Source organism: Rattus norvegicus, chromosome 14 (assembly GCF_036323735.1).
Source record: "Rattus norvegicus strain BN/NHsdMcwi chromosome 14, GRCr8, whole genome shotgun sequence".
Classification (NCBI taxonomy): domain Eukaryota; kingdom Metazoa; phylum Chordata; class Mammalia; order Rodentia; family Muridae; genus Rattus; species Rattus norvegicus.
In genome coordinates this window covers 77,616,514-77,636,328 of record NC_086032.1, presented here as the reverse complement: position 1 = coordinate 77,636,328, position 19,815 = coordinate 77,616,514, and the positions used below count along the sequence as shown (strand labels likewise).

At 46.8% G+C, this 19,815-nt stretch overlaps 1 protein-coding gene across 3 annotated transcripts in view; it reads left to right on the top strand.

Annotated features, from left to right (window-relative positions):
* The window catches only part of Evc2 (EvC ciliary complex subunit 2), an 87,706-nt gene that overhangs the window by 42,958 nt on the left and 24,933 nt on the right, over positions 1 to 19,815 (top strand). For all 3 annotated transcript variants that reach the window (XM_039091722.2, XM_017599114.3, NM_001106012.1), the window contains 4 exons: positions 904 to 1,063; positions 4,111 to 4,565; positions 9,010 to 9,214; positions 9,519 to 9,635. In XM_039091722.2, coding sequence (XP_038947650.1) covers positions 904 to 1,063; positions 4,111 to 4,565; positions 9,010 to 9,214; positions 9,519 to 9,635 — 937 coding nt within the window. The remainder of the gene's footprint in view (positions 1 to 903; positions 1,064 to 4,110; positions 4,566 to 9,009; positions 9,215 to 9,518; positions 9,636 to 19,815) is intronic.

Below are 19,815 nucleotides of genomic sequence, written 5' to 3'. Positions count from 1 at the left end.
GTTGGGAACATGAAAAGGTTAAGACTTCATCTGATGAGGGCCTTACTCCTGTGTTGGACCATGCAGAAGGCATTGCATGATGACAGTGCTTGAGAGGGAAAGGTTGGGGCAAGGGAATAAGACTCCCCTTTCACAGATAACCCACTGCTGCAGTTATAGCTCTCTCTCTCTCTCTCTCTCTCTCTCTCTCTCTCTCCTTCTCTTCCTCCCTCTCGTTCTCCCTCTCCCTCTTTCTCTCTTACACACACACACACACACACACACACACACACATACACACACACACACAGAGTCCTTCCCTGTCCCTTCTCTTCCCCTCTTTTCTCTTGCTGGCCATTTCTGACTTAGCTCACTGGTTAAGACTCATATGGGAAACTGAATGTAAACATGCATTTTCCCTTTTTCTTTTTTTTTCTTCAGAGCTGGGGACTGAACCCAGGGCCTTGCGCTTGCTAGGCAAGTGCTCTACCACTGAGCTAAATCCCCAACCCGTAAACATGCATTTTGAAGGGAACATTCAGACCGTAGCATCTGAATCACTACCCAGATATCCACAGCCCTTCTCTGTCTCTCTCTTATCTTCATTCAGGATTCTTGGTCTCTTCTTCTTGGAAAGAAATACTCTTCATACCCAGTGGTCTCTGCGGACATCTTTTTCTCCCCAAAGGTCTGCCTACTTCTGACCCATCGGATCTTTCTCCTTCCCTCTCCATGCACCCTGACTTCACTCTGCTGATAACATACTTGTGTCTCAGTGGCAGCTTCTCCTCCTGGAGGTTTTCCAGCTTGAGACCAACCTAATAAAAACTGCTCACCCAGTCACATAGCAGCCCAGCCTGTGAAGGGGAGGGGAGGGGAGGGGGCGGGAGAAGCCTACATTCTCTTTCTATCTTCTCCATGTAGGGCTGGTTACTTGGATGAAGATCAGATGGAAATGCTATTGGAGCGTGCACAGACAGAAACCTTTTCTATAAAACAGAAGCTGGACAATGACTTAAAGCAAGAAAAGAAAAGGCTCCACCAAAAATTAATAACCAAGAGACGGCGAGAACTTCTGCAAAAGGTATGTGAGGCATTGTGCTCTTCATCTCTAGAAAACCCTTCCCACAGAGTGACAGACATTGCTGTTAGCATAGGATGCTCAGAGCTGGTGTCATGATCTGCCATCTGTGGTTGATTAGTAGTGACTTCTTAGAAAGGATTCTGTGTCTCAGTATAGCAGAGTTTGTGGTGGACTAGTAATGTCTGCATTGGAAGGGAATCAGAGGATGATGATAGGTCCTGATTTTTTTTTGTTTAATTAGTTCTGTGTATTAAGATAAGATGACATCTTTAATCCTTATGAGATGCAATAGTGACAGTCACTCTTTCACTGGAGCAGGCTTTCCAGAGCATGTGCAGCATGGATGGGACCTGAGGACAAATAGACACTTGAGTAGACAAGAGGAATGAGTGCAAAGCTGAGGTGCAGGGCAGCACTGTCTTCCAAGTTCGAGCACTAAGGGCAGAGTGCACTGTTGCATGTGGCGGAGAGCAGAATGGGGCTGGAGTCTGTGGAGGGGCGAGGCCAGGGCTGCAGAGGAGCTGGCTAAAAGCAGGGCCAACTCAAGGGGGCGTGGTATGTCAGTCTGAAGACTGACCTTCTACATTTAGACCAAGGAGAAGGTTAAAAGGTGACCCTGAGTCTGTGATTTAGGAAGCTTGCTAGGAGAGCTTGGGTAGACAGACCATAGTTTAGAGGGTGGTCAAATGAATGTTAGCAACCACTTGAATTGACATAGTACCCAGAGCTTTATCAAGACAGATTCGAGTGTCACATGGGCTTTCAGGGACCCCAGGGTGACATAAGGTAGCATATTAGTCCAGCTGGGTAGAGCAGGGAGAGCCGGGGGTTTCAGCTGTGTCTCTGGATACTGGTTTTTATTTTTACTCCTTGATAATGTCACACATGAATACTATGCATTTTGGTGTTTTTCACCCCTCACTTCTCCCCTCTAATCCCTCCCAGATCTCTTCCCCACCCATCCCCTCTCATGTCTTCTCCAGTTTTTGTTTAATTTCTAAATGAGTGTATGATCATTTTGCCTGCATATATGTGTTGTACCATAAGCCTCCCTGCTGTCAATAGAGGCCAGAAGAGGGCATTGGAGCCCCTGGAACTGGAATTGTAGATGGTTATGAGCCATGATGTTGGTGCTGGGAATTAAACCTAGATTCTCTGGAAAAGCAGTCACTGATCTTAACCTTTGAACCATCCCTCTGTTTCTCTGTCTCTGTCTGTCTGTCTGTCTGTCTGTCTCTTTCTCTCTCAAGTCTAATTAGTGTTGCTCATATTGACGTGTGCGTAAGGCTGACCACTACAACACTGGCAACACACCAGGAATCACATCTCTGATGAAAACTGACTCTCCCCTGCACCTGTAGGTTGCCTGTGGCTTCTCAGCTAGGAATGGGGCACTGTGAGGCCCTCCCTCATCATGTCAGAATGTGGACTTAATGGTTTGATTTGAGGCAGGTCTTGCGTAAGTAGGCAGCACAGTTGTCATGTCTGGGTAACGCTTCTCCAGGTCCTCCAGCTCTCACTCTCTCTGCCCCTCTTCCCCAGTGTTCCCTGAGCCCTTGGGTGCAGGGGGATGTGTGATGTAAGTGTTCCATTGGAGGAGGGGCATGATACAGCCACTGGTTCTCATAACGTGAGTGTCTCTGAACTACCCACCATCTCCTGCAAAAAGAAGTTTCTCTGACCAAGGTTGAGAGCCTGAACACGAAATCGTAGAACTGCTTTTTAGTAACTAATCATGTCCAACCGAAAGCCATGCCTCTGACTCCAATCACTGAAGAACTTTCCGTGCCATCACCACCCCTTTCCGGTATTAAGGTGGTCAAGTGTGGGAACCCGGAGTCACATTTCCTAGATGGTTTGGCCCCATACAAGGTTAACATCTGGAAGGAGGACTTGACTCCAGACCTCGATGCAGATTTTGGCCATTTCTCACAAATGTTATTCTTGATAAATGTTACTCTTGATAAATGTTATGAGCGACTCAGACGTATGCTAGCTTCACAAAAGCTATATGTTTTGTTCCCGTTGCCATGGACATGGCCGGACACATGCAATCAATAAAGAATTGATTTAAAAAAACATTGGAAGACTGGATTTACGGCCCCACTGGTCACAGCATGAGCAGACGGAAGAGCAGTGCTCCTGCTTTTAAATAGAATGGGGGCTGTGGACCCACCGTCATAGGTGACACCACCATGGGCATCTTCATGCAGGACAGGTCTTTCCTACTGTAGAGCCTTGGTACCAGGTGTCCATCACTCAGGAGGTCTTTTCTTTGGGATTCACTTAGGTTCTTCCTTAAGAGGCTCTGCTGACTTCCTCATAAAGCTGTTTTCCACAGGTATAAACATTGGCCTCCCTACTCACATATCATAATTTTAGTGACCACATGCCAGACACATAGTAGGGCTAACAGTAAGTGTGCATTGCCACCAGCATTTTCCTACGTGCTGAGTGTGTATTGAGCAACTCATGAAGGTCCCTACTGCAGTGTACGTGCTGTTGCTACTTCCACTCGACCGATCAAGAAACAGAGACGGAGGGAAAGCAAGATTCGTGGGTGGGAAAGCCAGGCTTGAACTCTGGAGGGCTGGCCACCTCTTGGCCTTTAGTTATTATATAACTGGTTGTCAAGCATGAATTTTTAATGTTCATGTGCACGTGCGTGCGTGCGTGCGTGTGTGTGTGTGTGTGTGTGTGTGTGTGTGTAGGTGAGGGGTTGCTGAGGTCTGAACCAAGGGTCGGCTGCATCTTCAGCCCCCTTTACTTTGATACAGGATTCACTACGTTGCCCAGGCTGACCTTGAATTTACAATCCTCCTGCCTCAGTCTCTTAGGCAGCTGGGGTGACAGGCCTATACCACCAGAGCCTGGGATTTGGTTGTGCTAAGCAGCTTTCTAAATTGTTGGGAACACTACTGTACGCATATCTTCTGTGCCCCTGAAAGTTTGTAAAGAAAATACTGCACCTCTGAACCCCAATTCCCCGTGTTCCCAAAAGCCACAGGCCCCGCCCATTCAATTGCCCTTTCTCACATTCCCACCAGCACAAGGAGCAGCAGAAAGAGCAGGTGTCCCTTGGCGAGGCCTCCAGCACTGCGGAGGATGCCATTCAGTACCTGCAGCAGTGGAGGAGCGTGATGGCCGAGCACACCACTGCCCTGGAGGAGCTGCAGGAGCGGCTGGACCAGGCTGCCCTGGATGACCTCCGGGTCCTGACTGTGTCACTGTCTGAGAAAGCCACAGAGGAGCTGAGGCGCCTGCAGAGCACGGCCATGACACAGGAGCTGCTGAAGCGCAGTGCTCCCTGGCTCTTCCTGCAGCAGATCCTAGAGGAGCATAGCCGGGAGTCTGCGGCCCGTACCGCGCAGCTGGAGGCAGAGGAGAGAGAGCGTGGCCAGGAGCTGGTGCAGGGCGTGAGACAGAGGCTACAACAGGATGCACCGGAGGCTTGCACAGAAGAGCAGGCAGAGCTGAGGCATTGGGAGCACTTGGTATTCACGTGAGTTATGATAACTGGTGTGCCGCCCCCTAGCTCACAATTTGAGCTGCTTATTGTCACTCTCCACACAGAACCATGCAGTGACTACTCCTATAGGACACAGCATTCCAGGGTGACACTCTTGACCCTTCCCTACCACACTGGGAAGGGAGTAGTCCTAGCAGGAGGGAGAGGCAGAATGGCTGAGCTTATGATGCCATCTCTAGACTAATAAAATCTGTAGCATTTATCAGTCATACACACTGGGCCTATAAGTCACACAGGATTACATGTGACCTGCAGGGTCATCATGAGATGATGTATGTAGGCCAGGAGGGTGGGTAACCCAGCTTCTGTGGGGGGACATAAACCTATCTGAATCACCCAGTGGGTTGTCAGTGAATAAAGTGTGCCTGGTCTCTGCAAAGGAAGCATTGTAAGAGCTGGGTGTGGTAGTCAGGCCTGGAATTCCAGCACTTGGGAAGTGGAGGCAGGGAAATCAGCCAGTTCATGGCCAGCATGGGCTATGTGATACCAAATCTCACAGTAAAGTAAGGGCTGGCTGGTGTGGCTAAGTGCTTGCTGTACAAGCATGGTGACCTGAGTTGGGAATCCTCAGAACCCAATAAAAGAGCTGAATACAGAGCCTGCAGTCACAGTACTGTGGAGGCAGAGGCAGGAGGGCTCTGACAGCCTCAGCAAACCAGCAAACTCCAGGCTCAGTAAGAGACATCTTAAAGGAATAAGGAATACACCTAACGTCGACCTTTGGTTGCCACACTCCTGGGCACACATATGTACCTGTACCTGTGTACACGTGCGCATGCACACACAAAACATGCACTCACAATAGAACACGGAAAGTAAGTAAAAAAGAAATGCTATTTGGCCAAGCGTGGTGGCACACTTCGGTGACCCTGGCATTCAGAGCCAGTAGAGATCATGAGCTTGAAACCAGCCTGGGTTGTAGAGTGAGGCCCTGCCTCACAGAACCAAAACATAAGAGATGTGCTGTCTGGTTCAGGGATCTTGAAGAGTATGTATGGTGGCATGCATGATGTTATTTAGACCTTCTCAACCTACCCTACGACTGCAGACATCCAGGCAACACATGGCATAGCCACAGGCTCAGTCCTGTCACCACTCTGCACTGGTTTTGCCTGGCATGCCACCCACTCGCATAATTTGAGCTGCTTTACTGTCATTTTCCACACAGAACCATGCAATGACTACTCTTTTAGGACCTAACAATCCACAGTGAACGACACTCCTGCTTTATCACCAGAAGCTGCACGTGGTGGGTTAGATACAGCTGTGGGAGCAGTGGGACAGTTGGTGGCATAATCCAGGAGCCTCTGTCTGACAGCCACACTTCCTGTAACACTTGACAGTTATCTGTGTCAGCTCAGACTTGGCTTGGCCCAGAAAAGGGTCTTCAGCATGTAGCAAGGGTCCACAAAGCATCGAGTACTTGCTGGGGGAAACTGGAGGAGCTGCATGTGTGGCTATAATGGAGCAAGCACGGCTGTGTAGATGGAGAAACCTGTGTTTACTCTGGGTCCTGCCCTCCGTGTGGATGTGGGAAAGATGCCAAAGTGCTCCTGGCCTGAACATCTTGTCTGTAAAATGAGGTGATGGTACTGAATCTTTTGGGGGTGCTTTCTGCACTGCATGATGTCGTCTGAGGGTGTGATGCAAAAGCCTAGGCTGTCCTTGGAGACCTGTGAGTACACACTGAAGGACACAGTGCCTGTTTGTAACTGTCCTCCCTGGAGGACAGTTTTAAGTTTTCCTGCATAGCGCTTTCCCCAGGAACCAACCTTGCCTCCGGGAGAACAGGCCAGAGGTGTTCAGACTGTGTGTGTGTGTGTGTGTGTGTGTGTGTGCATGAGTGTGTGTATGCATGTGCCTGAGTGTGTGTGTGCACTCATGAGACATCTGAAGAGGCTGGGTGTTCGTCCTCCCTCACTCTCCACCATATTTCCTTAAGAAAAGGTCTCTCACTGAACTGGAAGCTTCACCATTCCTGCTAGGCTGTCTGGGAGCAAGCTCTCAGGCTTTGCCTGTGACTGCCCCTCAATGGTGGAGTTCCGGTTACACACAGCCATACCTGGCTTTTCATGCAGGTGCTGGGGATTTGAGCTCAGGTTTTTACAACTGCACAGCAAATGTTCTTGCCCACCGAGCCACCTTCCTTGTGGCTAGTGATATCTGGTTTGCATTACGCAGTCTCCGGGTTGGCCCTAGTTGGTCTCCTTTGTGAGCCTGGCTTCATTTGTTTTCTAGTCTTTGGCTAGTTGTTGTTTTCTAGCTGGGACACAAGACACTGTCTTCTCTGCATGGTATGAACGAGATCCTCACAGGCCACTTCTTATAACCATTATTGGTCTTTAGTCAACTCGGGTGATGCTCGGCCTGGACCTTCCCACAGTTCAACTGGTGCAGGATTCTTTGATGCGTTTAAATTTCATGTGACATTCCCATTACCCGACGATTATTTCCTTCTACTTTATTTGGACCTGTCTTACAGGGAGTGTTTCCAAGGCCAGCATGGAGTTAGCCATTTATGGAGTAATGGGATATCTGGCTTTGCCATCAGCAAACTCTTTTGACTTCTCCAGGGGTTAAGGAGGGTCAAGCCACACGCTCACGCTGCCAGCCTCATCCAAGCTTTGCTGAATTGAGATCCTGAGGGTTGTGACCTGGATTTCTGAGGCATTAAGTAAAAATGGCTCTTCACTGTGGTTGGAAACACACTTTTATAAACCAGATGGGCTGAGGCAAACCCACTGAGCAAAAGGGGAAACTGATGCCGAGAAATAGTACTGTGGAGCCCTGCCCACAGAGCCCAAACCAGGTTTCTGGCTCAGTGCCGAGCCCCAGCAGTCAGGATTCCTCTCACATATACCTGTTTCCTGCTGGCCACAGGGCCAATCTGCTAGATGGCTGAAGAGAGTAATGTCTGTTCACGACAGAGTCCTGTAGCTTAAGAGTCCTTGTTACCAGAGGGCAACAGGCAGAGGCTGTCCCAGGAAGAGGCGTTCAGAGTATGGGAGTTGTTCGATGATGTCAGCGGAGGACCCTAGGCATCTCTGAAAGTCAGACTCTCTTTCTATTAGAGAACTTTCTAGAACTTTTCAGTCCCACACTCTACACTCAGATCTAAGCATATGGAGCACACCCTTGGTGTCAGACGGTAAGTATTCTACAAATATTTCCCGGTTTCAGAGTGTATACAGAGCCTGTTTCATGCAGCCTATGTTGACAGAACACTGCCAGGAAAATTAGACAAACCTTGCTTGCCTGCACAGAACATGAGTAGAGGCACACTGGACAAAGTGGGAGGAGCAAGGAGGGACCTCTCCCATCATTGCTCATTCTCTGAGGTTCAAGGCTGGGGTAGCCAGTATTCAATACTATGGTTGCCACAGCCCAGCAGCAAAACCTCGGCTTAAAGCCACAGACAGGTTTTGTGAGGGAATGGACAGGGGCCACATCCCCCCTAGAGGCTTAGGGGACGCTCTGCTCCTTGTTTTTCTCTTAGCTTTGGTCATCATTCCCAACTCTTGGCATTTCTTGATTCACAAACACATCACTTCTTTTCTCTGCCTTAAGGTTCTCCTGGCTGGAACTCTCCCTGTGTCTATGTCTCCCATGCTGAGAAGGACACCACTTCTACTCATACTCTGGGACTCTACTCCAGAACCATCTAATTGAAACTTCTCTTATTTGTAGTGACTCCATTTCTAAATATGCCTCATTCCCCACTGTGGTGTGGTGTTCACCTTGAACCGATAATCTGGGGGACCCAGTTCAGTTCCCGGCACCCAGGTACCCAGCGTGTGTGCCCAGCGTGGACTGGGTTGTTAAACGAGTCACTGATCTCTCATTCTTTTTCTTTCTTAAGTTATTTACTTTACATCCTGCTCACTGTCCCCCTCCGAGTCCCCTCCTCCCGCAATCCTTCCTCCATCTACCCTCCCCTTCTTCTCTGGGTGGGTGGGGGTATCCCCCTACCCTGGCACTTCAGGTCTCTGTGAGGCTAGGTTCATCCTCTCCTACTGAGGCCAGACAAGGCATCCCAGCTAGAAGAACATATCCCACATATGGGCAGCGGCTTTTGGGAGAGCCCCCTCTCCAGTTGTTTGGGGCCCCCACAGAGACCAAGCTGTGCCAAGCTCTGATCTTTATGCAGGACTCAGTGCTAGACCTGTGCTCACAGGCAGTAAACCTCCTGCCTCTGCACTTGTGACATGCTGCTTCTGTGGCTAATACTATATCAATGTTATATACTGGACTCCATGCACTAGGCACTCAAGAAACATTGATACAAAGGCATGGATAAGCATCTAAAGTCCTTTGCTCCACTCAGGGATTTAGCTCTGAGATGCTGTGCCTACAGCCTCTCTCCAACTTCCTTGCTGTGTTATCTCTGACCCAGTTCATGGTCCCTGTCCCCTCCCAGGAAGCTCTGCTCTGCGGCCATCTCACTGTCTGAAGAAGACCTGCTCCGGGTGAGGCAGGAGGCACAGGGCTGCTTCACCCAGCTGGACCGGAGCTTGGCCCTCCCCAGAGTCCGTGCACGGGTGCTGCAGCAGCAGATGCAGATGACCTGGCGGGAAGCAGAGTTCCGGAAACTGGACCAGGCTCTGGCTGTGCCTGAGCTGCAGGTAGGGGGTGTGTTTGTTTGGACTGCCCATTGCAGAGGTGACCGTGGGCTCACAGGGTCCTGTGCCTCCATCAGCTCTGAGCTAATCACCTTCTTCCCCCTACCCATTACTCTGTAGACATGGTCAAGTGTCAGCTCCATGTAGCCTCTGCAGAAATCCACTTCTTAATGCAGCAGTCGTCACAAAACTGAGTGTCTCTCTACCACCATGGCCGGGGTGGGAATTTGCTGTTTTAGCCATGTACACACATCCGTTTTGGTTTGGGAAGAAGCCAGTGTCTCCTCTGAACTGTCTCTTCCCACAGTCCAAGTCAAGAAAGCTGCGTTCCAAGGGCAGAGGCAAGGCGGACCTTCTGAAGAAGAACCTGGAGGATAAGATCCGCCTGTTCGAGGAGCGGGCCCCTGAAGACCTGGCTGACCAGGTAGGGCTGAGCTTACTCACTTCACCTCCACATCTTTATCTTAACACCCAGCACGCTGTCCATCCTCTTCTCAAGTATGCTATGCAGGCATGCTGGCATTCCATGGCCAGGTACCATGGGCATGGGCATTAATAGGATGCTCTATTCTTGCATCTGCAGAAGGGAGCTTCGGTTTGTGGAAGAAGATGGGTACCCCAACCTTGACAAAAGGCTACTACTACATTGGTACAGAGGCAGCCCAGGGAATGGGGGAACCCTCGGCAAGGATGCTCTATGGGTGTGCGAGGACATGAGGGGTGTGTGTGTGTGTGTGTGTGCACGCGTGTGTGTGTGTTGGGCATGTGTAGAGACAGGAGCCTGGTGGAGCTTGTCAGCTAGCAAGCTGGGAATCATGAGAGGCAGCTTGCTGGTGCTGTTGAAATGGGACAGCTTACTGCTTTGTTCCCTGGGTGACCAGGTACCCACAGTGAGTTGGTAGAGATCAGTTGAGATGCAGACCAGTTTCCATTCACTGCCCAACCTCTTCCACCAACCCTGCCTCAGCTCCCTCTACTCCTTTGCGTGATTAACTGCTAAAGAGCATACAGACAAGAAGGTGTTTGACCATTAGCATGGCTGCTGGGTCAATGAGGTAAGAAACTGTGCTGAGTAAGCCAGGCCTCCCAGAGAAAGATGTTGAGAGGTACCATCGCTGTGACTATTTATTTATTCTTTATCTGTGTGTATGGTGATACAGATGTCTATGCAAGTGTTTCAAAGCCAGTGGACAACTCTGGCTGTCATTTCTCAGACACTGTCTACCTTTTGTCGTTGTGAACACCTGCAGTAGATACCAGAGTCACATTTCAGGTCTGAGATGTCTTCTCTCTCCTGTCACTGTCTGGAGCACATGTGTCGAGAAAACAGAATGCACACAGCTCTGGCTGTTGTGGGACATTTTCCGTCTTTTGCTGATGAGAAATGGGTATCTGTCTACATTATCTTTATTGTGCATGTATTCTTACTGCTGTGTGTGTGTGTGTGCACGTGCATGTGTGTGTGTGTGTGTGTGTGCACGTGCATGTGTGTGTGTGTGTGTGTGTGCAGGTCAGCGTGCTCCTATGTGCACTTGTCTATCTATGAGCCTGAGGACAGGACGGAGTCCTACATCCCCCTCATTTGCTCTCTGTGTTTTTTCCCTTTTATTTATCTTTAGGCAGGCTCTCTTTCTGAACCTGCAGCTCAGCAGCTGGCTGAGTCATCCTCAGGTCCTTCTGTCACTGCTTCCCAAACACTGGGTTTGTAGACACGCACTGCCCCGCCCAGCTCTTACGTGAGTGCTGGGAATATGGATTCAGGTCTCTTGCTTGCACAGCAAGTGCTTTAGCGGCTGAGCCATCTCTCCCTTTGTCTTCTCATTATCCACCTCTTATGCACATAACTGTCAATCTGTCAAGCATCTTTTGTACATTTCCGCCCTAACATTGAAACTTGAAGGGTCCCCACGTTAAGACATAGAAGTCAACATTACCTTTAATATCCTGACATACGTCGGAGTGTTAAACTCATTTAACCTCCTCAGTAAATTCGGGTATAGGTTCTGAACTCCTCGATGTGCCAAGCATCCTGGAATCTCTGCATGAATAGTTCACCTGCTGTAAGTGAGGGGCAGAGAGCAGCCGCCACGGGGCACCTTGCAGATGAGAAGATGGGGGCACCGAATGATCTTACAGCGCCTGTCAGAGTGGTGAGCAACAGGGCAGAGCATGAAGCTTGCACTGTGCATCCTCCCTCATTAGTGGGTCCACTTGATGGACACCTCGGCTCACCCTTGGCACACTTCTGCTGGCTTTGATCAGCAGATGTAAAATACTCATAAATATTCCTCAGGAGCATGTACGACTAAACAACCATGACAGGCCCATGGTTCTGTCCACCCATTGTTTCTCAGTTTCTTTTAATGACACACCTCCACCATCCCCACACACCCATTCCTTATTCATTCACTCTTTCCGGGTCACGTGATGTGCCACACATGCACACTGCCTCAGGAACATCCCACCTGGGGCACAACTCCATTCCCTCTCGTCAACAGTATGCGCCATTGTGCTTCTGCACCTGCCTCACCATTAAGCAGAGGGGCTGCTATTTGGCCAGGGCACTCCTTCAATGTCGTCTTGACTGCACAGCTCCTTACTGTTTAAAAGTATTGTGATCATCTTCAGGTGACCTGATCAGAGAGGGAGTGACCTCCATGAGTTCTCGCAAATGTCTATCTTAGGGAGAGGAGGGATGCTCACACAGCCACAAAGCCAGGGAAGACTCCATTCACTTCTCCTAAGGTCTGTTCTTATGCCTATCTTAGCCCTTGAGGCGGCCCATGCATCTGGATATCCCTGAAGCACTGAGGGAGAAGGGTCATAGTTTCTTGCAATCCCCAAAGAAAATCAGGACTCCATTACTTGTGTTCATGGGTCTGGGATGGAATCCAGGTCTTTGCTCATGTGTGGCAAGTGCTGGACCACTGGGGCCTAACCCTGGACCATCATCAGCTAATGTTTCTGTGCTTCTATTCTACCTCTGTCACAGATCATACAACCGTGTGTGTGTGTGTGTGTGTGTGTGTGTGTGTGTGTGTGTGTGTGTGAAAATGTCAAATCCAGGTGTTCTTCATCACCATCCACCTGGTTGTTGAGATGAGGACTCACCTGGAACTTGTCAAATGAGCTGGGCTGGCTAGCCGGAGCCCCAGGGATCTACTGTCTCCCCAGCTTGGGGCTTACAAGCCCGTGCCAGCACACCCAGCTGGTTTTATGTGAGTTTTGGGGTGTGAACTCAGGTCCTTATGTTTAAGCAGCCAGTACGTACGGGCTGAGACATCTCCTAGCCCCCATGTAGATTTGGACGCTACTGATAGAACTCTTCTTTCCTACGCTGTTATTTTTAAACTTTTACCTTTAGGATTTTTGTCTAATTTATACATTTATCCTTTCCAAGGGTCAAATAATTACAAAAGGCTTGTGCTAAAAAAAAAGCAATAGTAACAAAAGGGAGAGCAGGCCTCCTGGCCATATTCGTACACACACACACCTTAACTTCCCATCGGATCGTTTGAGTTCCAGTCCTGTATCTCTAACCACCTCTCGCCTTACTACTTCTTGATTTCTCTGCTTGGGATTATCTATCAGCTTGTCTTTATGAGAAGTGGGAATTTCATTTCAGGGCTGCACTGAGCCCCTCCTCTGCCCCAATGCAGGTCAATTGATGTCTGTGATTTCTGTTATCTCGACTACCGCACTATCCAAAAATGGATCAAGGGATAAACCAAGGTCGGTTTTCATCTCTGTGACCTTTTGTTTTTCCTGGAGTTAAGATTGTCCATTTGCTTCTCTTCTTCCTTTTTGACTTCCTTTCTTCTTTTACTTTTCTCTGTGTTCACAACTAACTTATTCTGCCTCTTAACAGTTGACCAGATGTTCTGTCAGGACCGCCCTCTTGAAGCCGACTCCCCCTGTGCCCTGCCTGCTTCCTCCTGGACGTGTGCGTCTGGGTCTCACACGCAACTCCCATCTTGCTCTCCTTTCGGTTCTTCTTTTCTCTTTCCTTCCTTCTTTTCTTTCCTCCTCCTCTCCTTTTCCATTCCCTTTCTTTTTGACCCTTTGTCTTGTTTGGGAATGACAGCCTAGGTCTTATCATGCAAGAGCGAATTTCTCATTTATATTTTTGTCTCTAATTTTTTGAGAAGTCTTCTGCCCTGCCTGAGCTCTCTTTCTAGAGTAAGAGGATTTGTTTATTGTTGTTGCGGTGACCTCATATCTTTCCCCAAGAATGTGAATAACTCATAAAGGTTAAATTTACTTTATTTTATGGGTAAGTATGTATATTTGTGACTCTTTGTATGGGTACTGCATCAGTGCAGGTGCCTGAGGAGGCCAGAAAAGGGCTTTGGATTCTCTGGAACAGGAGATATAGGTAGTGATGAGATGCGTAGTGTAGGTGCTGGGAACCAAACCCAGGTCCTCTGGAAGAAGAACAAGTGTTCTTACCCACTGAGCCATCTCCAGCTGCCAAAATTGACTTAAAATTCCTGGGTGCTCACCACCTCCTCTCTGCCTGCTAGGGGCTCTCCTATGTTTGTGACACCCCCTTGGTGGTCTGCTTATGTTTGCTAGTGGACTAACAGCTGCTTCGAAGCTCTGGGGCTCAGGGAGGCTGTAGACCATGGCCTTCATTTTTGGAAGACCTCCCCCTCCCGTGTATTCCTTCAAAACGAGCCGAATTCCTCAGACAATGCCACTGTAGTCTGCTCAGGTGAAAAGGTCTGGATGCCCAAGATCATGGATGCTTAACTGGAAAAGAGCTGGGGATGTCTCACTTGGGGTGCAAATTGGCATTTGAGCTTTCTGATTTCACTGCAGAGCCTTTCCATACAGCTGGCTTCCTTCTCCAAGCTGCAAAAATTCCCACAGATAAACCAGGAGTCACCTGCTGGTGGAAGGAGGGGAGTGGCCAGCTGCCCAGAGAGAGGACAGTCAGGGGCATCCGCGGAGCTCTCTTATGAGAGACCCAGCCTTTTCTTCAGTCTTCCCCCACTTGCTCGTGCTGCCTATGCTCCTTTTCTGGGGCTTGGAAAACCCTACCCCATATGGTATTTTGTTTCTGGTAATTCTACTCTGACTGACTGAGATTTCAGCTTGGAGGATCTGTCAAGCCATTTCTGGCTCGGTAGTGCACTTTCACGCTTCGACTCATAAACTCTGCACACAGGGACTTTTAAAAATTGAATGTATTTATTCACTTTATCAGTCTCAATAATCAGTCTCCCATCTCCTCCCAGTAACCCTCAGGAAGATCCTCTCCCCATCCCTCCTCCCTTCTCCTATGAGAAGGTGGAGCTCCCCTCTGGCTATCGCCCCATCTCTCCCTACCCTCAACCCCACCCCCCACTATCCAGCCCATGAAGTCACTGAAGGATTAGGTACATCCTCTCCCACTGAGGCCATACAAGGAGGCCCAGTTAGGGTAACAGGATCCACAGGCAGGCAACAGAGTCAGGGATGGCCCCTGCTCCAATTGTTAGAGGACCGGCATGACGATCAAGCTGAAAATCTGCTACATATATGGAGGGGGCCTACATCCAGACCATATGTATGCTCTTTGGTTGGTAGTTCAGTCTCTGGGAGCCCCCAAGGGTCCAGGTTAGTTGACTCTTTTGGTCTTCTTGTGGAGTCCCTGTCCTCTTCTGGTCCTTCAACCCTTCCTCCAACTCTTCTATAAGACTCCCCAAGCTCCATCTAATGTTTGGCTGTGGGTCTCTACCTCTCTTTCTATTGGCTTCTTGGTGGAGCCTCTCAGATAGCAGTTATGCTAGGCTCCTGTCTGCAAGCATAGCAGAATATCATTAATAGTCTATGTCTAGGGGATGGATCTCAATTTGGGGCCATCATTGGTTGGCCATTCCCTCAGTCTCTGAGAAAGATTCTTCATCCTTCCTTGGGACCCCCTTGTTATTTGGCTTTGAGTCTGTGGATTATAGCATGGTTACCCTGAACAGGGATATATTGACCATCTCAGTTTTCTATTTGTACTCTTTTTGTTTGCTTCTCTTCTCTTAGTGTTCTAATAAGAGTCCTTTAACAAGAAGGGATATTAGATCTTTGTCAAATGCTCTTTTATTTCTGTTGAGATGGGCATGTGATTTCTATTCTTGGTACCATTTATGTAAATCAGGACAATTATTGATTATATATTGAGCTATTCCTTTGTCTCTGTCATAAAGCCAGCATATTCATGGTATCATTTTATGGGCGACTTTATTTTGTTGATGTTGTTTTGGTTGGGTTCGGTTTGGTTTTTAATGAGCTCTTGAATTCAAGTATTCTGTTGAGAAGTTTTATATCTAAGTTCATTGGGGAGATTGTTCTGGAATTTTGATTTTGTTGTTGATGTGTCTTTGTCTGGTCTTGGTATTAGGGTACCACTAACTTCATAAAGACTTTGGTCATGATCTCTCCCTTCCTATTTTGAGAAGCATTGATTTTCTGGTGAAACTCACCAGTGAATCCATCTGGGCCAGGACTTTTTTCAGTTGGGAGATTTTAATTACTGCTTCAACCTCATTGCTTGTTATAGATGAGTTTAAATTGTTTATTTATCTCATTTGATATAATTTTAGTACATAATATATGTCTAGAAATTTATCCATTTCTTTGAGACTTTTCCAATTTAGTGGAATGAATACATGTGTGGTCTTTATATGCTCAGCCCAGGGAGTGGCACTGTTAGAAGGTGTAACCCTGTTGGAGTAGGTGTGTCACTGTGGGTTTGGGCTATAAGACCCTCATCCTAACTTCCTGGAAGCCAGTCTTCCACTGGCAGCCTTCAGATGAAGATGTAGAACTCTCAGCTCTGTCTGCACCATGCCTGTCTAGATATTTCCATGCTCCCACCGTGATGATAATGGACTGAACCTCTGAACCTGTAAGCCAGCCCCAGTTGAATGTTGTTCTTTATAAGACTTGTCTTGGTCATGGTGTCTGTTCACAGCAGTAAAACCCTAACTAAGGCAACACACTTTCAAGGTAAGACCTAATGATTTTTTTTTTTTAATTTCACTGGTATCTGTTATAGTGGTTCCCTTTTCCTCTCTAATTTTATTTATGAGTCTTCTCTTCTTTTGGTTCATTTGGCTAAGAGTTTCTTTATCTTTTTAAAGAACTAGGTTTTTGTTTTGTTGATTTGCATTTTATGTTTGTCTGTTTCTGTTTCATTATTTTCTGCTGCAAAATTAAATGTTTTCTTTTGGGCAAGTGATTTGGGATTTTATTTGCTCCTTTTCCAGAATGTTCTGATGTCTTACTAGAGAGCTATAAATTTCTCTTTTCAGACTCTTTTCATTGTATCCTGTGGATTTTGATATGTTGTTTTTCATTTTCTTTTTATTCTATAAATGCTATTATTTCCTTCTTGATTTCTTCAGAGACCTATTTGCCATTGAGTGGTGTATCTTACATCCCTGTGAGTTTGCATATGTTCTTGGGTTTCTTGTGCTGTTCATTTTCCCTATTCTATTCATATTCTATTATGACCAGATAGAACACAAAATAATTATTTCATATTTCCAAATACATATTGAGACTTGATTTGTATCCTGATACATCATCTATTTTGGAGAAAGTTACATGGACTGCTCAGAAAAATGTATATTCTGCAATATTTAGATGAAATATTCTGGTGGTATCTGTTAAGCCCATTAGATCTATGATGTTATTTAATTCATTTATTTCTATATTTTTTGAGAGGGATAACTTGTCAGTTGCTGATAGTGAGGTAGTGAAGTCAACCACTAGTATTGTGCTGGGGTTAATCTGTAACAATACTTCTAGTAGTATTTGTGTTATGGAGTTGGATGGACCTCTGTTCAGTGAATGTATGTTTAGAGTCTTAATGTCCTCCTTATGACTATCCCTTTATCAGTGTGAAGTCAGCACTTTCATCCTTTCTCATTAGTTTTGGTTTAAAGTCTGTCTTTTCAGATATTAGAATAATGAAATCTGTTTGTTTCCTAGGTTTATTTGCTTGGTCCAACTTTCTCCATCCTTTTACCCTAAGGTAGTATCTGTCTTTTATAGTTAGATGTGTCTCTTAGAGGAAACCAACTAGATGGTTCCTACCTTTTGATCAACTCTATTAGTCTGTGCCTTTTTATTGGGGATTGAGACCATTAATATTTAGAGTTATTACTGAAAGATGCTCTTTCCATTTCCTTGCTTTCGTGATGTGTTTTTTGTTTTGTTTTGATTTGTTTCATGTTTTGTTCTCTTGCATGACTATTATTCTAGTGTTAGTTTATTCTTTCCAGTAGCATTATGGATGGAATTGTTTTTCCCTTCAGCCTAAAGTAATTCCTTCAAGTATCTTCTGTAGAGCAGGCTTGTGATGGTTTGAATATGACAGCTAAGCTTAGGCAGTGAGGGATGTAATAGAGCAAGCATGGGAGGGCATGTTCTAGCCCCAGCAAGCAACAGAACTTGGCAGCTTCAGCCATGTTGCTCTGGCTTTAACGTGAAGAGTTCAGAGACTTCTGGGGCAATTGATCCTGCTTAGCTGGAGGTAAGAAATTAGCAGTCATTAAGAAGAGACCAGAGTCACTGAGGTGAAATCTTCTGGGAAGTGTTTTCAGAGAGCACAAAGAAGCTGTGTTCCAGAGATAGCCAAGGTTGTATCTCATGCTGCAGCTGGATTTGGAAATCTGTATCACCCAGATGGTTCTGATGGAAAGCAGCCAAGGTGTGGCACTGTGAGAGTTCAGGAGAGGCCATAGGTGAAGGTGCAGCCTCAGTTGCTGTTGATGGCCCAGGACTGAAGGGGTCATACAAAGAAGTTGAGGCTTGGCACCGTGAAGAGAGCCTATGAGAACCTATTAATGAATCCTACTGTTAGCAGAAGATCCCAGCATATTGGAGATGCCAGTAGCATGAGATGATCACCAAGAACAGCAACAGCAGTGGAATGGAGTTAACCAGAATCTTGAGTGCTACAGAGGGCAGAGCTGGAGAAGTGACCCAAGCCCTTTGGAGGAATTTAGAAGATCATGTGTGGATCCCAGACATTGGAACAAGAAGCTGTAAAGTTGAAGTTGCCTTGGAGACCCCAAGGTGTTCTAGATGCCAGAGCTGTAGGATAGCTGCTGAGGAACACTGACAACAGGGAGTGGAACCAGTGTAGGAGAAAAGAGTGGGCTACAGTCATCAAAGCTGAAAGGAGTCGGGCATCAGACATAGAGATGTGAAGTTTGATGATTGCCCAGCTGGCTTTTGGTATTGCTTTGGTTCAGTATTTCTTCACTATGATATTAATGGAACTTGGGAATGGTAAATATATGTCCTGTGATATTAGAGGTAAGTGATTAGCATTTTATTTTGATTTTATATGGGATTAATTACAGTTGCCTGATTGGATGAGTCTCAGAAGAGACTCTGAACTCTGGACTTTGGGGGTGGGCTTTGAGACCCTCCTTCTAGCTGCCTGAAAACCAGTTTCTCATGTTTGCCTTTGGAACAAGATGTAGAAATCTCAGATTCTCCAGCACCAGGCCTGCCTGGATGTTGCCATGCTCCCCACCATGATAATAATGGACCGAACCTCAGAACCATAAGCCAGCCCCAATTAAATGTCCTTTTGTAAGAGTTGCCTTGGTCATGGTGTCTCTTTACAGTAATGGAAACTCTCACTGAGGCAAGGCTCAGTGATCATAAATTCCTGTAGCCTGTTTTTGTTATGTAGCATCTTAATTTCTGCATTCAGCTATGATAGGTAACTTTTTTGGGTAGAGTTCTCACAGCTGGCAGGTATTGCCTTTCAGCGCTTGTAAGAATCTTTCCAGACCTCCCGCATTTCAACCTTTCCCTTGAGCAACTCCCTCTTGTTCTGATGGGCCTGCCATGTATGTGCCATTTCTGTGCGTCTGTCTTTCAGCTTCCAATATACACTCTGCTCTGTATATTTAAGGTTTTCATTATAGCAGGATGAGGGGAGGTTCTCTGGTCTTGTGTGTTTGGAGTCCAATTGCCTTCTGTATCTGGACTGGCACCGCTTTTCCTAATTCTGGATAATTATTATTATATTAATTTTAGTATTATTATAAGTAATTCCATTATTGTTTGTTTGAAAATGCTTTCTATGCCTTTAGAATGGGACTTTTCTCCTTTTATGACCATTATCTGTTGGTTTGGTCTTCTCGTAGGGACCGTGTATCTTGAATTTTGGTCTCATTTTGTTTCCGTGCTTGTCGGACAGCTCCAACTCTCGCGTCTTGTCTTTAGGCTCGATATTCCACCCTGTTAGTGATCCGCTGAGTTGCTCACACTTTCCACAGAGCTTTTAATTTGACTCATTCATATTTTTTATTTCTAGCATTTAAGATTGGTTTTTCTTTAGATTTTTGTCTCTGTCGAATTCTGTTTCGTGTCATAGCACCATCGCCTTCATTCTGTTCAACTGTTTGAATTAGTTCTCCTTTAGGAGTTCCTTTCCCCATTCTGTTTGCTTTGACCATACTTATCATCATTACTTTGATCTCTCTGCCTTGTATTTTCACCAGACTCACCCTCCCTAGAGGCCATCAGTGTAGGGTTAATAATTTCTGGAAGAGTTATATTTGTTTTAGTTTTGTGTGGTGTTTTGGGGGGAGGGGTCACTG